The sequence below is a fragment of the Hydractinia symbiolongicarpus genome, chromosome 4 (assembly GCF_029227915.1).
Source record: "Hydractinia symbiolongicarpus strain clone_291-10 chromosome 4, HSymV2.1, whole genome shotgun sequence".
In the NCBI taxonomy this organism is placed as follows: Eukaryota; Metazoa; Cnidaria; class Hydrozoa; order Anthoathecata; family Hydractiniidae; genus Hydractinia; species Hydractinia symbiolongicarpus.
Window position 1 is genome coordinate 7,441,074 of NC_079878.1, and position 19,392 is coordinate 7,460,465.

Sequence of the window (19,392 nt, forward strand, 5' to 3'; positions counted from 1 at the left end):
ACTTTAAACACGGTTGCTATGGTAGCGTGCAATACCGTGGAATATTACCCGCTATGACGTAAGTTCTAACCAATCACATTGCACGATTTTCGAAAATATCGGTGCCGCCCTTTTACCCGGGTAATGATGTCGTATATCACTTTTAACAAACGATATTGGATAGCCAGTGTTATAACTTCTATTTGATCAAGGTTTTCTATTTGCTGAAATGTGATGACATGCGAACAGCTCGGTTAAGCTCTCCATTTATGACAATAACTTTAAATCTCTTAGGTATTTGTGCAGACCAATGAACAGGTAGTTTGGTTGGTCTTCTATAAACTTCTGTTATGTAGGAACCACTTTTGGTTGATGAGCTTGGTATGAAGAAATTTACTGAGATGAACTTTGTATGTAAATGTCACATTCTTATGATTTTTGTTGATATTATCAAACAACAAGTCTAATTTGCGTTTTTCTCTGCGATTTATAATATCATCAACATAGCTTTGTAAAATTTAGGCTGTAAAGCAACTGCACTATATATCTCCATTTTTGTCATATAAATATCTGTAAGAAATTGCGATGAAAAGAACATAAAGAATATAAAAGCGATTCAGAATCGGCCAGACATATGGTGGAGAGTGTTATTACCTTCACCATTTGATTTATAGCCTAGGTAACTAAGCTTTCTTCGAGGATATCAAATTCAGTTTCTCTCAAACGAAAGCTAAGAAGCAAACAAATGTCAGAGCAAATTCCTAAAATTCAAATTCACCTCATAGCAAATCCCGCATTACAATCACCCAATCAGCACAAGGTCGGCGTGGTTACGTCTTACTCTTTTAAATAATTCAAGAAAAAATCATATTTATTTAGGTGAGTGAGGCCATTCGCGCTTAAAACAAAGAATTTTCCGATATTGAACACGTAAGAAAATAATAATAGAGTTAACCAATCAAAAAGTGCGGTCTGATTCTGACCGCAGAAAAATCGTTTAAGATCCTGCGTAATTTTTCTCACCTTAACTATTTCGATTTCTTTGGGGAAAAAATATGATGGGTCTCCTGGCTCTCTGACTTCGATCAGGGACGTAAATTTGATATAGCAAATTAAACGACCTCGCTTAACATTCAAATTCACTTTTTATACCTATTTTACACCTATTTCGTTATGGAGGCACTTGAGAATTTTAACATCATGTGTTTAAAAATTTACACAACCACTCTGTCTCGCGCGAGATTAAATCGTGGCAACCTAAAAAGATTTTATAAAGAAATAAATTTTTTTATTTTATTTTTTAAATATTCCGTGCTTTAAAAAACGTCTTATCGTTCTCGTCCTTAGAGCTCTTTGAGGTTAAAGCCTCGAGATTTATCTCCAAAGAGCTCTGAGGTCAAGAATAAATGCTTACAAAATTTCTCAAACTGAGAAAGCTTTATAAATTATTACATATAATTATTCGTTACATAAAAATTCAAAAAAACAAAACAAAAAATGTGCTCTTGAATAAACTATATACAATTTGTCTCCAATCAAATTTTGCACAAATTTATTTCCAAATTCGTTCTTTTCTTCTCTCTTTTCCCTTTTCCGTTTTTTCTTTTTAGTATTTCGAGTGAACCATTTTTTTTTTTTTTTTGCAGCCAGCCTAATTGGGGGATACAAGTAGGTTTCACGTCACGTGTAAAAGGTTTTAGCTGTGATTTTTGCAAATATATAATCACAAAAATTGGATTATTAAAAATTTGTCGTCTGATCAAGCAGTCAATCGTTGTTGTTGACAAATGAAATTGAACTTTGTGAATATTACGTAAAAAATCGTCTGCTTAAAGGTTTCAGCTCTCAGTAAACAGATTAATACGTGTAGAATTTAATGGACTCTTGCCAAACCTGAAGATCATGTAATTAAGAAAACGTATGCCGTCTTCTTTAAAATTTGGAATATTGGTATACATGAACACAGACAAAATAAAATAAAATATCATCATTATCATTAAACTACTTCGCGTAGCTTTACAAAATATTGTGCTAACCGTCGCTATGTTCTCAAAATACATTTCTTGTATCTTATTTCACCTAAAAATTTTAACCCAGTTCGCAAAGCTTTTTTTGTTTTGTTCGCACTAAAAAATTATGATATCATACGACGCATCTGAACGCAATGGTAACTAAGTTATGAACTGCTACAACAATGGAAATTATTTTAAACCGATTATAATGATTAAGTCACTCATTTAATGCTACTTTAGTACTTCTTCAACATAACTTCAATAAGTTTGTGCAATTTGGCGCCAACTTTCTTGCTGTAGGTGTTTACGTAGTAGAAATTAACATCGCTCGTGTACTTGTCAGCCTTCTTTAAAGCTTCCTTTAACGCATTCAGTTGCTCCTCCAAGTTTTTCTTCTTTCCTTTAGCCTTGTAAACGTAGTAACACGAGACTGGCCGTTGATCGATGACAACATCTTTGTTCATCGGGGCAGGCTTTATCACATCTTTATGTGTATTTGAGATGAAATAATTCATTGATAATTTTTGAAAGCCTGGTTTCTCTGTCATTGGCATGACGAGAAGGACAGGGTTTTTTCGGCGCCTTTTTATTCGCACCATATATCGGTTCAAGTTCAAATACAGTGTCTTGAGAGTTTTTTCATCTATAAAAAATATTTTATTTATTATTTTTTAATAGATTTAGATGAATACTATTCATATTCTACCACAATATTATTTTGCTCCAATAAACAAAAACAAAAGAGAGTTTGTAAACTGCTTGAGATATAAAGGAAGAAAGTTCCGCTATTTCGCGATTTTTGACCTAAATCATAAAAATTAGACCTCGCGAAAATTTTGAAAAGGCTTAATTGCAAAGATTTATTTCCTTGAAATATATTGAAATACGCTTTTTATTGGCAAAAGTTAATTCACGCGAAATTTCTTTTATTCTGTAACTTTTTCTATGAATTAAAAAAATGCCTCTATATATCATTTTAATTCTTATTGTTTAAGGTTTTGTGTAATAATTATTTACTAACTCTTCATTGATTCAACATCATGTGGATTTTTTTATGCTTGATGGCATTTTATGGTAATTTATCAATACCTTGAGCAAATAATCAGCAACTGAAATTTGATCTCGAATTATTATCTTAGTTAAATGTTTTCTTAATTTTTTGACTCGCAGTTAAAAATTGCTGGAATGTAAAATTTTGGAAACAATAAATTTTTAGGACTTTAGGACAAATATGTGATTTACTTTCAACATCTCTAAAGCAGGCATTAGCACGTGATTTATTAGTTTTCAGGCGGAAATGATCTTTCCAGCATCACAGCAGCATTAAGTATCTTAATATTTGTTCAGACGATTTCCAGATTACACAATTTTTAGCAGTGTGATTGTCAACATTAAATTTATATATAAAAGTAATTATGTGAAATTCGAGATTAGGCTAAACGAGACATAAAATAAAAAAAACGAGCTTAAAGTTATCACTTTCGAATTATAAACATCTCCCTGGTCGTGCTATATAATGCACAGAATTTTTTAAACTGGCAACAATAAGAAGGAAATTAATGCAAGCATTTTTCTTGATTTTGTGAATAAATATCGCTTCTATGACCTTCCAATGTAGACGACAACAATATATTGCCGTTGTTCGAATCTGTGGTTAAATGTAGGAAAATAATTTTCTTTCGCAGGAAGTTTTATATTTTTTGCGGTATGCATTTTGTAAAGATTTCGAAGTTCAAAGAGGTAAGATCGGTGACGCAAATAACACATTGCGAACATAGTTTGTGCGCCTTAGGATAAACAGTCTTTTAACCCTATTCGGTCCGGGGTTTTTTGAACATACTATGACCGGGGGGGGCGGATTCCGCCCCCCCTCAATAACTTTTCATAGGGTTGTTCAAATTGAATCAAACTTGGCACACTTATAGTGCGTCATAAAAGGAACAAAATGACGCCAAAAAAAATTTGCTTGCGTCAGCACATTTTCTGTGACGTCATCAAAAGCTTGAAAATTGTTAAAAATGCCACTATCTGCTTAAAATATAATTACTTTTGTTCTAGAGCGAATTTTTACATTCTGTTTGAAGTTTCTGAAAGCTAAATAAAAGTTATTTAACATATTTTCCGGTTTTTACATGGATCGGATGAAAAATTGCCAAAAATTGCCCGAAAATCCGTTTTTTTCCGATTTTCGGGTAAAATCCGACAAAATCGGGAAATCGGATTAGTCACGTGTTCAAATTATTCAAAATGATTCTTCCTGATGAAACAAAGTTATGTTGCAAGTTTCAAGTTCTAAGGATAATTCTAACAGGAGTTATTATGTTTTCCCCATTATAAGGATTTCATAGAGATTTTTAGGGGTAGTTTCGAGTAATGGCCAATATCAAAGCCTCTGAAAGGTATGGGACCTAAAAAATTAGCATGCAGGTGTCTAATAGATAAATGTTAAAACTCAGTAAGTATTATAGCCATATAACAAATCAATCAGGAGTTATTAAAAAAAAACCGTCAGGGGGGGCGGAATCCGCCCCCCCCGGACCGAATAGGGTTAAAGTGTTGATTTTTAAAATATAAATTGTTGGCAATGGTAGACTAAATAAAACAGGTATAAATTTTAAACGAATAATAAAAAGCGGCTTAAAACAAAATCTTTATTTCTAATGCAATATTTTCGTTTTTATAAAAAAGTAGGATTTGATGAGCTCTATTTGAGTGACGGATTTTTTACTACTGATTTTAAGTGTTAGTCCTCTTGCGCGGGTTCTGAAAATTTCAGTAAATCTAAGAGGGCATTTATTTGTATTGATGATCCGTTCAAAAATCTTTTTTTAGATTGTTACAAAAATTTCAGGTATCATCAGGACTTGGTCCTAACATAACTTTTACAAGTGAAGCAAAACTTCGACAAAAACTTCAAAGGTAAATAGACCCTTTTATAAAAAAAAAACATTAAAAATAAATGAATAAAAAAATGAATACCATTCGATTTAAGCGATTCTTTTTCACAAACCTCTAGCAGAGGAATATTTACCTTGATTATTGTACGAAGCAGTTATCCATGTCGATTTCTCATAACATCGTTCTTCGTAATCTTCTGTTGCACTACCCTTTGTCACGGAGAATTCTGGACATTTATCTTTACCATTGCAGTACTCCTTAAGTGACATGGAGTACACGGAATAAATAACCGAGGAGAAGAACAAGACGGTGAAAGCGTATCTCATGATTTTTGGTTGATCTAAAAAATGGTTGAAATAAATTTCATTTAAATTTTGGTTTATTAAATCCTAAAGTACAGGTCTGTAAATATCCGGGTAAAAAGGGCTAGAACAGTCCTGCAGTTGAAGCGCCATATTTCCTGAGGACCATGTTTTCATAAAAAGTGCTCATGTTAGAAAGAGAAAAATATGAGCTACCTACCGGTACTCAACATAGATAGGTCTAGTCCTCGCTGAGTACGAGACCTCTCTAGGTTTTGTCCTTAGCGAGAAATCACGGCTATTTTAGAAAGCTGATTACTTGTTGACTGAAAAAATCGTCTTCTTAAAGCAATCGAAACGTTGATGTATTCATTTCGTGGGTGCAAAATCTTGCAGGCGCTAAATACTTATAAATTTGCGTGTACTAATTTTTCGCGACTGACAGCCAAGGGGCTGTAAAATTTAAAACGGCTTAAAATTGAAACTTTTTTACCTCATAGAAAAAAATAGTAATAACGTGTATAAACGCCCATAAGGACATACAAGGTTACTTTGTGTTCACTGTATTTTGAGAAATCAAGCAACAACTTTATGACTAAACTTTGCAACGAATAATATGGAAAAAAAATGTATGGTCAATTTCTTTTACTCTCACCTCTTTTTGACTTTGATTTATCAACTTGATCTTTTCACTGTTTGTTCAGACTGCCTTAATGATATGGATATCTGCCAATATTTATAAAAATATGTTTTCGATAACACCGATACATTTATTCAAATTTCAAATAATTCGAAGACGTAGCTTTATTATTTATTTATTTACTGAAAATATACGTTGACGTATCTCGTGTTTGAAAATCTGACCAATTATAGCGCTTGTTTCAAAACTCAATACTGAATCAACTAAATGAAAATGAAAATGTTTCAAACGACCGCAAATTGAGTGACGCAATTTCCCATTTATATCGGATGGCGTTGTTTTGATATTTTTATGTCTAGATTAAGATTTTTGTTGAAAAGTAAAACGAAAAACATCCTGAAAAATTCATGATAACAATTCATTATACTGCTTTGGTTAAATCAAACATTCACGTTTATCAAACTGTTGTTTATCTCTCGACTTCTCTTTTCCTGCAGTTTATATTACCCAAGCGATTTCACATAATTAAAACCGTGTGCAAAATTGTTTTAAAAAAAACATCCCTTCGTAATCACAAGGCAGGTACCCAGGTAACTCTATCCTTACTATGCTTCTGCTTACGAGCTCAAAGGTTTTTATTTTTTAATAAGTACGATTTGCTATGGTTATTTAAACCTCATTGGGTTATTCAGACCGTAATGTGAACGGGTCACAACGGTCGCTTGCGCTTTGAGCTCGTGTGAAGAGTGAACATTTGAAGCAACATCTTTTTTTTCTACAAGCGATACACTTAGAAAAAATGCAAGAGATAATGTTTTATAGAAGTTTGAGATATTGTATCATATAAACAACGGTATTCTCTTAATTAATTGTTTCGCTTAAGATTATATGAACAGATGAAATGCTTCTAGCGTAATCAAGCCGTTTCTAAACTCTTATGTAGCTTTACAACGAAAATTTTTGCACCTTGTCCAAATCAAACGAATTATTAATCAAACTAGAATGCACACTAAAAATGATATTTAGGTAAACAAAATTTCGATTTTAGGGACTAAAGTTGACCAAAAAATGAAATATGAGCCGATTACAACTGATATTGATACGGTAAACAAAAGATCTTGCTTAAAATGATAAATATCTTTTATAGAGCAAAATATTTCACGTGGTGGATATACGCCTTACTTGGCAGTTTGCTATGACGGCGTAAACTTGTAGAAAAAGTTGTGGAAAACAAACCCTTTTTGTTCTTAATGTGCAGATCTTGAACTGCCATGATATTAACAGAAGATACGTTTTTTATGCTGTATTTACCGTGCCCTCACAGTTTCCTCGCGCAAACTCGGCCCGAGATTCAGAATTTCGGATGGAGGTTGCACCTCTGTTGTCTTTTTTCGATGTTTGACGGTGAGGCAAATATTTTTTCCGACCGTCAATAAGCGCAGCGATGAGAAGAGACAAAAAAACTCTGTAGCCGAGGTTGGGTAATTAATGCGATGCATAGTCAGACAAGGCGATGTTTAGACAAGTGTATTTTTACCTTGTTTCACATTAATCAGAACATCTGAAAAGAAAGTCATCCTCGTCCCCATGTTTGTTGCCAGATGTCAAAGCTGCTAGCGCTAAATTGATAGTTTTCTTCGCCGTCGGCCTTGATTCTAAAATGGCAAGTGCCTCCGGGGACGAGATTGGAAAGAAAGTTTGCATGCACAACATCATAATTAAATTATATTCTTAAAATCAGGACTAGAAGTTCATTGATAAAATGACAGAAAATGGCAACCTTGTCCACAGGGCTTTTTAATTTTTTTTTATCGGATCGGGATATATTAGAAGGGAGTTTTCTGTTGTCGCAGTATAACTTGCGAAAGCTACAAACTCATTTAAAATTTGTAGAAGCTTTTTTTCACTCTCCGTAACGCGTGTATGCGTGAGAACAAAGTCAAAAACGTTTTCTTAAGAATTGAAATCGGGAAATCGGGCTACGTAAAAATCTGTTTTCATGTTTTGTTTACAACGCTAAATTTTTTAAACTGAAGTGGTCAAATCAAATCAAAGCTCAGCAAAACTTAAAACGAACGCTGGTTTGGTTGTTGTTTTTTTTAATTTCTCAATCTTATTTTCTTTATCTAGCCAGTTACAAATTTTTTCATCATTTTGAATTTAGGACATTAGGAGCGAGGACCTGATGTTCTAGACTAATGTAGGCTATAGCCAGCTCTAGGCGATTTATATTTTATGGGTGGTATAGCTGCCTAACTATGGATAGCTAGCAGCCTAAATATCAAGGAATCCTGTAATCATGATATTTCTCAAAATGGCTCCCTGTGACCCTGTGAGTGTGTTATGCGATATCAAAATCCATCAGGTTTGAAGTAAAAGTTTTGGAATTTTTATTAGCTATTAGTTATACTTTTCAATGTCCATTTGAATAGCTTTTGATTATTCTTAAGAATTACCTAAAACGATTTTCTTAAATACTTTGTTTTCTTTTGGACAAGATAAACCAGAAAATAAATTTCTTGTATGTAAGAATTATGATCAAATTCTTGTGTGGAAGAGGTATGATGGCAATTGTTCTTTATGGTATGGACAAGGCTGTTCCATAATGGGTATTATACAGAACCAAATCAAACTTATTTTCCAACGTCATAATGCGCTGACCAAAGACCCTGTTTCTCATTTCTTCTATCAATCAACAAGGATGTCGATAAACCGCATACGCCGTAAAAAGTGCGGGCGTTTTCGGTCGAGTTCAGTGTTTTAAAAAAATTCAGGTATTTACCCCAACAAACCTGCATAACCCAAACAATGCCTGGAAAAATAAAGATTTACCACAAAAACACTCAAATTCATTTCACCAAAATAAAATAAACTTACTAGGTGGTAGCGAAGTTCTTAAAAGAACTTTTTTGATGGTTTTTGATAAGATTTACTTGATAAATGACTTATATATGCACTTTATTAACGCCTTTCTCTCCGTGTTCGGGAAAGCACCTGCGGTTTCAGAGGACAACCACCAATTTCATTCAAAAAGTCACCTAAACTTGCCCATATATATGTGGGTGATTGCGGCTTATTGACACCCTCTTAACAATCACTGTGTATATATATGTTGTAATACCTGTATACCTCTGCCTGTCTGTCTGACAGACAGATGTATATTACCTTTGATGGCAATTCCATATGGGTGAGTGAATGTTACCATAGCCCCCAATAAACTCACCGTTGGCTGTTATAGGGAGTTGTCTGGTAGTTGTCCTAATTGGGCCATAGCTCATAATAATTTAGCCTCTGATCGTAAGCATTCAAATCAGATTCAGCTTCCGTAAATTTCCTCTTTCGATTTCGTAAACAACTTTGAACGGACACGAAGTACCAAGTCAGGGAATTCCACGAAGAAAACAACACGCGTGCTACACATCGCACGCGTAAATCTATTTTAGAAAATTTGCGCTTGCGTTTTTTCGATTTTTTTGCTGGTTTATTTCACTCTTATCAGTCCCGTGAGTGTTAAGTGGTGTAAAAGTGCTAAATATATTAACAAAACACCTTAGTTCGTTGTAGGAAGTAATTTATAATAGGTAAATAACATATAATTAAATTTAAACAGTGGACGAAGTGACGCTGACACGTGCCACACGTTGCACTTACTGCAATGGTCTGCCATTTTGTTTGTAGTGCTATTTATCCCCAACCTTGTTCCCAGGGTTATATTTTCTCCGTGGGTTATCTATTATCTATAAAAATGGTAAAAATGGGAGTCATTTTTTATTTATTGAGGTTTCAAGTTTTGTTTGTTAGATTTTGGGAGACGGCTTGTTTGGAATAGTTTAAAGTTGTTTTTAAATTAAAAGTTGTTCTTTAGATTTTTAAAAGAAAAACAAGTATGTTATGTTCTTTAATACAGTTAGGAATTTTAAAATAAAATGTTCAACATACATTTAATTTCACACAGGCAGAAAAAAACACATTTAATTTAACACGGCGTTTAATTAACGTTTTTAAAAAAATTTAATTTAACCACAAGTGGTTATTAACTGTTTTTAATGATACAGTTGAAGCTGTCGATGTCAAACGATTGATTTTTGGAATACAGTTTTTAATAGTTAAATGCTTAAAGCATAGCCTTAAACGGCGACATTAACTACGCTGTAGAAAATCAACTTTTATAATTCCTTCGTTAATTTTTTTTATTTTATGAGAGTAAAGAGCGTAATTAGCGCGTGTGATGAATCGCACACCTGAATAGCTGTTGCACGTGTGTGGGCGCGTGCGCGTGCGATTGCACGCGTCTCATGAAATTCCCTGCAAGTGATCAAATAGACACGTATATAGGTTTCTTTTGTATTAATACATAGCTAAGTGATATAAACTAAATGAGTTTATAGTGCTGGTGTTAGGTTAAGATAATTCCTCTAGTGTTTAATTCCTCTTATTATTTATTCGGTTTATCCCTATTCGGGGGGGGGATTCCCCCCTCCTCAATAACTTTTCATAGGATTGTTCAAATTGAATCAAACTTGGCACACTTATAGTACGTCGTGAAAGGAACAAAATGGCGGCAATAATTTTTTGCTTGCGTCAGCACATTTTCTGTGACGTCAGCAGAAGCTTGAAGATTGTTAAAAATGCCACTATCTGCTTAAAATATAATTACTTTTGTTCTAGAGCGAATTTTTACATTCTGTTTGAAGTTTCTGAAAGCTAAGTAAAATTTTTTTAACATATCTTCCGGTTTTTACATAGATCGAATAAAAAATTGGGAAATCGGATTAGTCACGAGTAAAAATTATTCAAAGTGATTCTTCTTGATGAAACAAAGTTTTGTTGCAAGTGTCAATTTCTAAGGATAATCCTAACAGGAGTTATTATATTTTCCCCATTATAAGGATTTCATAGAGATTTTAGGGGTAGTTTCGAGTAATGGCCAATATTAAAGCCTCTGAAAGGTATGGGACCTAAATATTTAGCATTCAGGTGTCTAATAGATAAATGTTAAAACTCAGTAAGTATCATAGCCATATAAGAAAGCAATCAGGAGTTATTAAAAAAAACGTCAGGGGGCGGGCGGAATCCCCCCTAAGAATAATGCAACAAGAAAGAGACGGTCCCATGCTCCCACATCACAGCAAAAATGGCGACCACAACTTCACATTACAGGACCCTGAACACCCTGTTCCTATTCCCGTGGACGGCACAGGTATCATATAACTAGGACCAACTCGTATTACTTAGTCACTTGACAGACCCTTATGTCCCAGAAGGGACTCGGTCTAGTCTTAATTCTTAGAATCTAGCCCCAACAATGTTCCAGATGGAACTCTGGCTGACAATGAGCTTTAAGTACTCTATAGGACTAAGCCATGGCCCCTCGAGATCCGCTCAATGTGGTAAAAAAAAGGAAAAGTGAACCTGTGGATTTCTCCACCGACCATTAACTACCTTGGGTAATTTTGGCAGGAAGAAATTTTGGCGGGAACAAAATTTAACAGATTGCAAAAAAATTTAATTTGGTGGGAATTTAATTTGGTTTCTACAATTGATGCGATTTAGCTTAGCTTCTTATTTTGCACCATCTGGTATTTCCACTTTTCCTGTTTTTTTTTTCATTCTCCTTGAAAGTCCAAAGTCCTTGAAAGGCTTTTTGTCCAAGTCGATATCAATAAGATCAAGGTTCAATTGTGGGTTCCTTGCAATCAGCACCTTTGTGACCGATAATGCAATTACTGAATTAACTTGTCCACCGCGACTTCTTCAGGCACACAAATACTTCTGTACAAAGTGAACCTAACAGTAATGGTCTTCCTCTAAGCATTAGTTACAGTTCCTGTTTAACTTCACGCATCTCTTTGCCGGACTCCTGTAACTCCTCTTTGTATGCTTTGTAAAACCTTCAGACGGTACTTTCATTCAACGTTGTTTTTGCACTGGTATACTTTTGTACTATAGCAGCATGACCATTTTCCGCGACATATTTACTGATATTAAACTTTCCTTTTGCTGACCAGTTTGAATATGTCTCTTTTCGATTAGATTTTTCACTTGCTGCTGTGGCTGCTTCAGTTACAGCAACAAAGTCCAGAACACCAAGCCCAGGTTCCTTTTGAAAAAAAACAAAAAATATTAAACTTGTAAACATTGTTTTTTTTATTATTCCAAAAAAGATTGTTTTTTGCACTCAATTCTACTCCATTTGCGAATTTAAATACTCACCAAATATTTTAATAACAAAGCAAACACTTTATGTTAAATTTAATCCTCGCTATTAAGATACGAATGTTAAAAGTAAAGCAGAAATAAAATAAAAATTCATTACCAGGTTCAGTATTGTTTCTTTTCTTTGATCCAATTGATTTTTTCTCTTAAAAGTCAAAACAACCCATTTTAAATTGAACCGCAACATTTGAAAGAATGTCGCAACATTTGAAAGCATGTTTTAAAAGACGTCTTTTAAATGAAAATGTATCGTTTGTGGAGTGTTCGATTATTTTGCTCAAGTCTTTTGTCTGTACTGGAGATGGCATACTTAAGGTTTTTGAGATTACAGCAGCTGTTCAAAGATAACATTATTGAAAATTTTGGAATCCAAACCTCATCAAATTTTAAATTGCTACCATGAGACCGGCAACACATTTGGTATTTATATGCAAAATCGGTAGCGAAACTCCTGTTGGTCATCTTTCAATGGAAATACCTAGGGTCACAAAGCTTTTTATCGATAGTGGAGCGACTGTCACTGTTGAACTGACAAGTGAGCACTGTAGGAGATCGCCTTTATTTCAAGGTGGCATGGAGATTGCATGTAAAGTAACAACAAAGATCCCAGGAACAGTAACCAATCTTTTTATAATTGAAAAATACAAAAAACTTGTACAGGAATTATACACCAATCCAAAAAATGAAGAAATTTTAGGGTTCTTTTTTGAAACTAGAACCAGATGGAACTGACGTCAAAGTTGTAAATTTCACTCAGAAACCAAGAAATAGAAAAGAACGGAAGTCAAGACAAGAGATATTCAGCAGTTCTTCAGAGGTCCGAGTAACACGACCTGTGTAAACAAAAATCAAAATGGTGCTGCAAAAACGGACAATGTTGTAATTCTACACTAATTCTTATACCGAATTATATGCTTAGTACTCTGTTTTATTATACCATATTCCTTTTTCACAAAAGTGACATTAAAAAAAAACATCATCATTCTAACTTGTATTCGCTTTCAATATGTATTTTTATCCTTGCATATTTTAGACTTACGGTAGTTTTCTCAATTGGAGATGTTGAAATGCAAGGGAATCCAGCCATGGCAGTTTAGCAGGAATCCATCAACAGCAGTAACCTTTTTGTCACATCAAATGAGATTGCTGGAATGTATGTCTATGTATGTGCTTTCAGTACTTAAGCTTGCTCCACTATTAGGGAAGCTTGGTGACTGTTGATGTATGGACATTTTAGCTGGTATTTCTGTAGTGCTAGCATTCGTGGCGGCGACATAGTGGTCCGAGTCATGATCGTAATGACATGAGCAATAAGAACATTTGCATGAGCAGATTTGCTTTGTGGTTGATGGCAAACTTTTGCAAAATGGTTTATTTTTGACAGTTTACACATTGTTTTCCCCAGAAAGGATATGGATCTTTAAAGTGAGCTGTGAGATAAGGATCCACAACACAGCATGTGTTTTTGCCTTAGCTTTTTTTTGATATATGAGCTAGATGGTCAGATGGCTGTTGTAGTTGTAGTTGATTATGAAATGCAGCTTCGAAGGCTTCAGCATGCTTGATGATCTTAGGTAGAGATTTTAGATAACAACCTTTGAAGGAAGGTCTGTTTGTAGGGCCTCATTGTAAAGTCCACGAATATTTGCTTTATGATGGGGACAGGCATATTTACATTCCTGTGCAGTAGATTTTAAGCATAACTGTGAGTTCTTTGACCTTCTCATTGGTGAATGTCAGCAAATGTCATTCCAAGCGCAGTTGGATTAGATTTGCTGGTAACAATAGATTTATTGCTTGAAGTATATTATCTTCAGACAGAGCTGAAGTCATGGTGTGTGCTAATGATGCTGTGTTGAACAACCTCGTCATATAGATTGTATTGTTGGATTGTAAGTTAGTTTTGTGATATGTTTGGTAGTTTCTTGAATACGACCCAGTCAGTGTGAAAGTTTCAAAACCGAGGGTTGGTCATGTCAGAAGAGGCATGGGGTGTATTAGCTAAGACTGATTTTGATGTTCTGATGTGCTGGGCGATAATGTATGCATAGTGGCAGTTGGTAGTGCTAATGATTGGCAGAGTATTTCTAGATTATATAACCAAGCACTTTGATTTTAGGGTAGTCTTTGGTGAGGCCAGCCAGAGAGCTTTCTGTGATGCAGTTTTCTACGAATTTGATTGGATAAGTGTCACCAGTGGCCCCAGGAATGCCAGCTGCAGTAAAGAAGGATTTCCATTGTTTTTTTTTATCTTGCAGCACCATGTTTGAGTGTTTAAAATAATAAATCACAATTTGTTGGGTCAAATATTTTTCCTATAATGTAAATACAAGATAACAATATAAATATAACATGAGTTCTTGGATTATAAAATGAGAGAAGAAATTGATTTACATTTTGTAAAACTATTCAAGATAAAGATAAAGTACTGAGGTTGGCCTTTGTGAAATGCGTGTTACTTTAGTAATTTTTTTTTTTGGCGCGAATCAAAAGAAATATGTATATCATGTGCCTAATGCGTGCGAGTTGCTTTGGTTAAACAAAAACTACAAATATTTCAATAAGTCTTTTCCAATAATCTTGCATATGGGATTGCTGTATATTTCTATCTGGTTTGTAGTGTATAATATATATGTTTCCAATATTTGCACAACATTGTGAGTTTGATCTTATTTATAATCCAATATAAAATAAAAGTAGTAAAAGTTGCATTGTTTGTACTAAACAGATTTGCACTAAAATGTATAGGTTTTTTATGCATCATAGTTTTTATATACTTGTTGAATTTTATTTTTTTTGAAAATAATACCAACCTAATTTCCACCCTTTTTTTAAAATAAACCCATCTCTCTAATGGCCCACTTCTCTAGTAAATCCATTTTATTTATAAGTTCAAAAGGTTATTCCCACAACGGGAAAGAAAGTATATATGGTAAGTTCTGCACATATACAATACCAGGTTTTCACTACAATTTAAGTGACATTTTGATAACTAAGTTACCAAATTGTCTGAGACTGGGTTAATTAGGTGATGTGACCTAAAATTGTAGGTGTTTAGGCCATCTATATATTTAAAAGTTCGTTCATCATTAATTTATATGTAATGTGCATATTTTTAAATAAAATGAGTTCCTTCCTTTATAAAACATTGATAGCAATCAATTTTCTTACTGAAGGAGTATCTTATCCAAGTTGACTTAACTTGACAATAAGCAAACTTGAAAATGTTTTTTTTTCACCAAAGGTGTTTTTTATTGAAATTCTTAGCAATCAATTTTCTTACTGAAGAAGTATCTTATCCAAGTTAAATTAACTTGACAATAAGCAAACTTTCAAACGTTTTTCACTAAAGGTGCTATATTGATAGAATATTTTTTTCATAAAGAGAATATTAATCAACAAATCATGAGTGGTTGCTTGGATCAGGCACATTGTCCAGAAATAAACTGTCCAGATTTATCAGAAAGAAGAAATCAGATTGCATCTGTTCTTGCAGGATCACTGGTAAGTAAACTATACAGTTTTGTAAGTTTCAGTCTTAATGCACCTGCTTGTTTTGAAATGCTTTTCACACTTCAAAGAACAACTGAAAGAATTTTATTCTCCATAATCCTAAACGTTTTGTAGATCAGATTCAATAAGTGAAATATCAGGAGATCATTTTGTTGTTGCAAGAACCATTATGGAAATATACAGTATACGGACATTCGATAAATAATAAGATTTGCAATTGCATATATCTTTTTTATGTATATAAGATTTACAAGTTTAGTTTTTTTGAATCTTCATAGTGAAAGTAAAAACATCAAAAAACAATATTTTTGTGTATAGGTTACATTGAGCATCAAAAGCTACCTTAAGCTTAACAGACATATTTGTAAAATAAACAAATGTTGAGTTTTGGATATGTTTCGTCCTCAAAGTTTTGTTACATAGAAATTTACAAACTTAACTGCTAAACCACAACCCACTTAAAACGAGCCAAATCCACCCCCCCCCCCCCCAAAAAAAAAAAAAAAAAATAAAATGAAAAAGGTAGTTGCCAGTATCAATGGGTGAATTCAGTGCATTTTTATGACAGTTGAATTTCAGGCAATGTTTTTACAGACTTACAACAAATTTTCTTATATTATATCCTTCACCTGCTACAGACACAAATGAAAACAATTGTCCGGCACTCCCTGTTGTTTTTTTACCTTGGAAGTTTCCTTTATGTGATGGACATAGTATTGCTTCGGTATAAAAAAATCTTGAAACCCTACTATCTGTTCTTAGAAAGCATGTCATCCTAATCATTTCAGTACACTGCCTTAAGTCAGACACTCAAGGGACCATGAAAATTTGTGCCACTTAGGAAATTTCTCACTTAACCTAAATCCTTCTAACCTAATCCCCTCTAACCTACCCCCCTCAGACTTTTTTAAAAAAGGCTTAAAATGTTCAACTTATTGAGATTTGTTGAAAATCCATTTCTTAGTTATATTAGCCTCTTATCCCCTCCCAGTCTGTGGCTTTCAGACAGCAGCAAACGTTTCTTTTCAACTCAGTTAGCAGTGAGATTTTGTTTTTTCTTCATTTAATTTTTATCATTCGAATTTTATTTATATAGTTTCATTTATTATGGAAGCCATTGAATTCATGCCCCACTTAACAGAACTTTTTTTGCTTAAGTGGAACATAAAAACAGGTCCCACTTAACAAATGTCCAACCTAACCAGGGGTCTCACTTAAGCAAAGTATTTTGCTTGGATTTAGTGAGGAAGTTCAAGGTATATACCGAGAACCGTGATCTCAATTACTGAAAGTCCTTCTTATCTGGGGTTCCACTTAACGCAAGTGTACTATATTTTGATTAGCATTTCTGAAGTCTAAACAATGAAGGAAACATGCTCACAAATTTTCATTTAAAAAAATTGTTTCGGACTGATCAGGCTGTTTTTAAGGATACTAGGGGAGTTTTGTATGTTTTAAATTTTTTAATGCATCCTTAAATAATTATTTGTTTACTTGTAACTCGAGTTACAAAGAAGAAAAAACGATTGGTTAAAAAAAAATATTTCTAGTGATTAATTCATTGTAATGTGTTTGGTACAAAGAAAAACAAGGATTTATTTGCTAATTCTTTTGTAAAACATGCAGTTGAATTTAAGATTAGATTGCTCGTCAAGAACGCAGAAATTGTCCTTTTTACTTCAATGCCAGGAACACTGGCGTTAAGGTGGTAAATTAAAAAAGTTCGTGTTAGCTATAGGCTTTTTTTCAGTTTTTCACTGGTTGGTGGATCATAATTGATGTAGCAGCTAACGATCCACTGAAGAATAATGTCTTTCATATTTGTGGTGTTGCTTCGACTGTAGCAGTTTTTATGTAAGTTATTTGTAAATATCTGGTTTTTTATAATGATTATTATGTCACGTGACTGAAGTAGATTATGTCGCCCTAAATACAATTTCACAAAATGATCAAACTGTGCAATTTATAATTAAATTTCCCCCCCTGGGATATGTAATTGGGTAAAAGAAGTGTTGTTAGTTCTTATGGCAAAGTCTAGAGATAAAACAATAAATATGTATTTTGATTTGAGTAGAGGAAATAAGTCAAATCTAACACAGTCTATCAAAGGGTCTCCAAGAATTGCTTCCATAAGCAAGTATAGATTTTTTTAAAAAATATACTTCCTTCATCAACATATTTAACTAAAATAAATCCTTGGACTTATTTTGCCCTGTACATAAGTATAAAGGTTTTAGTGTTTTACTATACATCAAAATTAGCGAAAGAATCAATGTAATTTACCTCGCGGTCAAAATAAGTAAAAATCTGCTACTTGTAATCAAATCTTCGGTTTCTGATGATGTAGGAAACTTCATGCTATTTCTAGGAAGCGGCTCTGTTAGCTACAACGCAAAACCCACTTTCTAAATAATATTAAAGACATGATCATATATTCGGGTATCTAGATACCTAACTAAAACTATTGTGGTCAGTGCCTGGAAAAACCCTGGAAAGTTTGCAAAAATTGATTTAGTCATGGAAAATCAAAAAAAAATAGCCATTTTAGAAAAAAGTCCTGGAAAAAGAGATAATATTATGAAAAAAAGAACCTTTAAAAGATCTCTGTCAACTCCTTGTTCTTTCTTGTGTTGGTGGTGGCCTAGTGGTTATGGAGTTTGCTTTGTAATCACAAGGTCCGTGGTTCACAGCTACGGGTCAACCCATGCCATGTGAGAGGGAAATTGTGTAGGCAATTGGGTACCCAATTTATACATTCTGAATACAAGACCCCCTAATTGATAACAATATTTCCAACACTGAAGTGGCAAGTGTTGAATGCTGATTTTAAGGATTAAATAGAGGTTTCTTAGTACTTATTTATTATGGGTTATTATCTCTTTGTTTTTTAATGATTATATATATTATTACATCTGAATCAACTACTCTAAATTCCACTAGTAAGTTTTTTAGAAACTATCGCTAAAACTTCCAAAATCAACCTGGTATTTTTAGTTAATTTGTATGGTGAGAAAGTCCAGGAATTTTGTTTTCAAATTTTTTTCACCATCCTGCATAACACAAAGTTACAATCGGATAGAATTTTGTAGAGTTCTAACTGAGAAAGTAACGGCCTGGCTGATAATTGAAGCAACTAGTTTACCAAAAATTTTGTGATGAGAAAAAAATAATTAATACCTACTTAAACGAGAAAAAAGCTGTATGGTAAATGTTAACTTTACTGAATAGAGAGAGAAAAAGTTTGCAAAACAAAAGTAGGCAATCTATTCATGAAACAAAAGCATATTTTATACATGTTAACAAGCTGCCAGCTTTTTACAGTAATTTAGTGAAGATTATTTTTCAGTTCTAAAGGCCTACATTTTTTTTTGTAATCAACGTCTTATGACCAACATGTGACTCTTTTTGATGTACAAAGCCACTTGTGATCAAAAGCCAGTCTTACAAATGTAAATAAAAAATAACAACAAACAACAAAATATGGATTCTAAAAAACAGTTGTAGTTTCCGAGACTTTTCTTTTCTCTAAAAGTCAAAATTCTTGCACCACGGCAAACGAGTTTGATTTTGATTGGTGCATTACTCTAACTGCGTAAGCAAACACATGAATTCTGTTTGCCAAAACAGATACATATGGAAGCAACAAGTAAGCAACAGTGAATCCTGTCAATCACAGAAACTTAAACGACATTGAGCCTCAGCCCTAATCTTGTTTTGCTTATGTCAAAAAGAGCGTGATAAGCAAGTGGTGAGTATTGCAAAGAAAAAGGAAGTACAAAAAAATAAAAAACGTTTTTAGGCGCAGCGTGCATTAAAAAGCAAAATATCTATT

General features: G+C 33.6%; 2 protein-coding genes across 4 annotated transcripts in view; one reads left to right on the plus strand and one right to left on the minus strand.

The window, feature by feature from the left end:
- LOC130641037 (transmembrane protein 50B-like) overlaps positions 1 to 19,392 on the plus strand; it is a 28,648-nt gene that overhangs the window by 7,483 nt on the left and 1,773 nt on the right. Inside the window, exons 1-3 of one of the 2 annotated variants that reach the window (XM_057447669.1) lie at positions 14,886 to 14,979; positions 15,433 to 15,551; positions 17,311 to 17,414. In XM_057447669.1, coding sequence (XP_057303652.1) covers positions 14,901 to 14,979; positions 15,433 to 15,551; positions 17,311 to 17,414 — 302 coding nt within the window. In that variant the 5' untranslated portion in view covers positions 14,886 to 14,900. Of the gene's footprint in view, positions 1 to 14,885; positions 14,980 to 15,432; positions 15,552 to 17,310; positions 17,415 to 19,392 lie in introns of those variants that run through there. The other variant, XM_057447670.1, reaches the window with a different exon arrangement.
- Positions 1,246 to 7,526, minus strand: LOC130641036 (uncharacterized). 2 transcript variants are annotated; one of them, XM_057447667.1, is made up of 3 exons: positions 7,369 to 7,526; positions 5,023 to 5,229; positions 1,246 to 2,634 (listed from the first exon to the last, which is right to left on the minus strand). In XM_057447667.1, the coding sequence occupies exons 1-3, from the start codon at positions 7,418 to 7,420 to the stop codon at positions 2,228 to 2,230; spliced, it is 666 nt and encodes a 221-aa protein (XP_057303650.1). In that variant the 5' UTR covers positions 7,421 to 7,526; the 3' UTR covers positions 1,246 to 2,227. The 2 variants fall into 2 exon arrangements, with proteins under 2 accessions (XP_057303650.1, XP_057303651.1); XM_057447668.1 differs by lacking the exon at positions 7,369 to 7,526 and adding an exon at positions 5,847 to 6,000.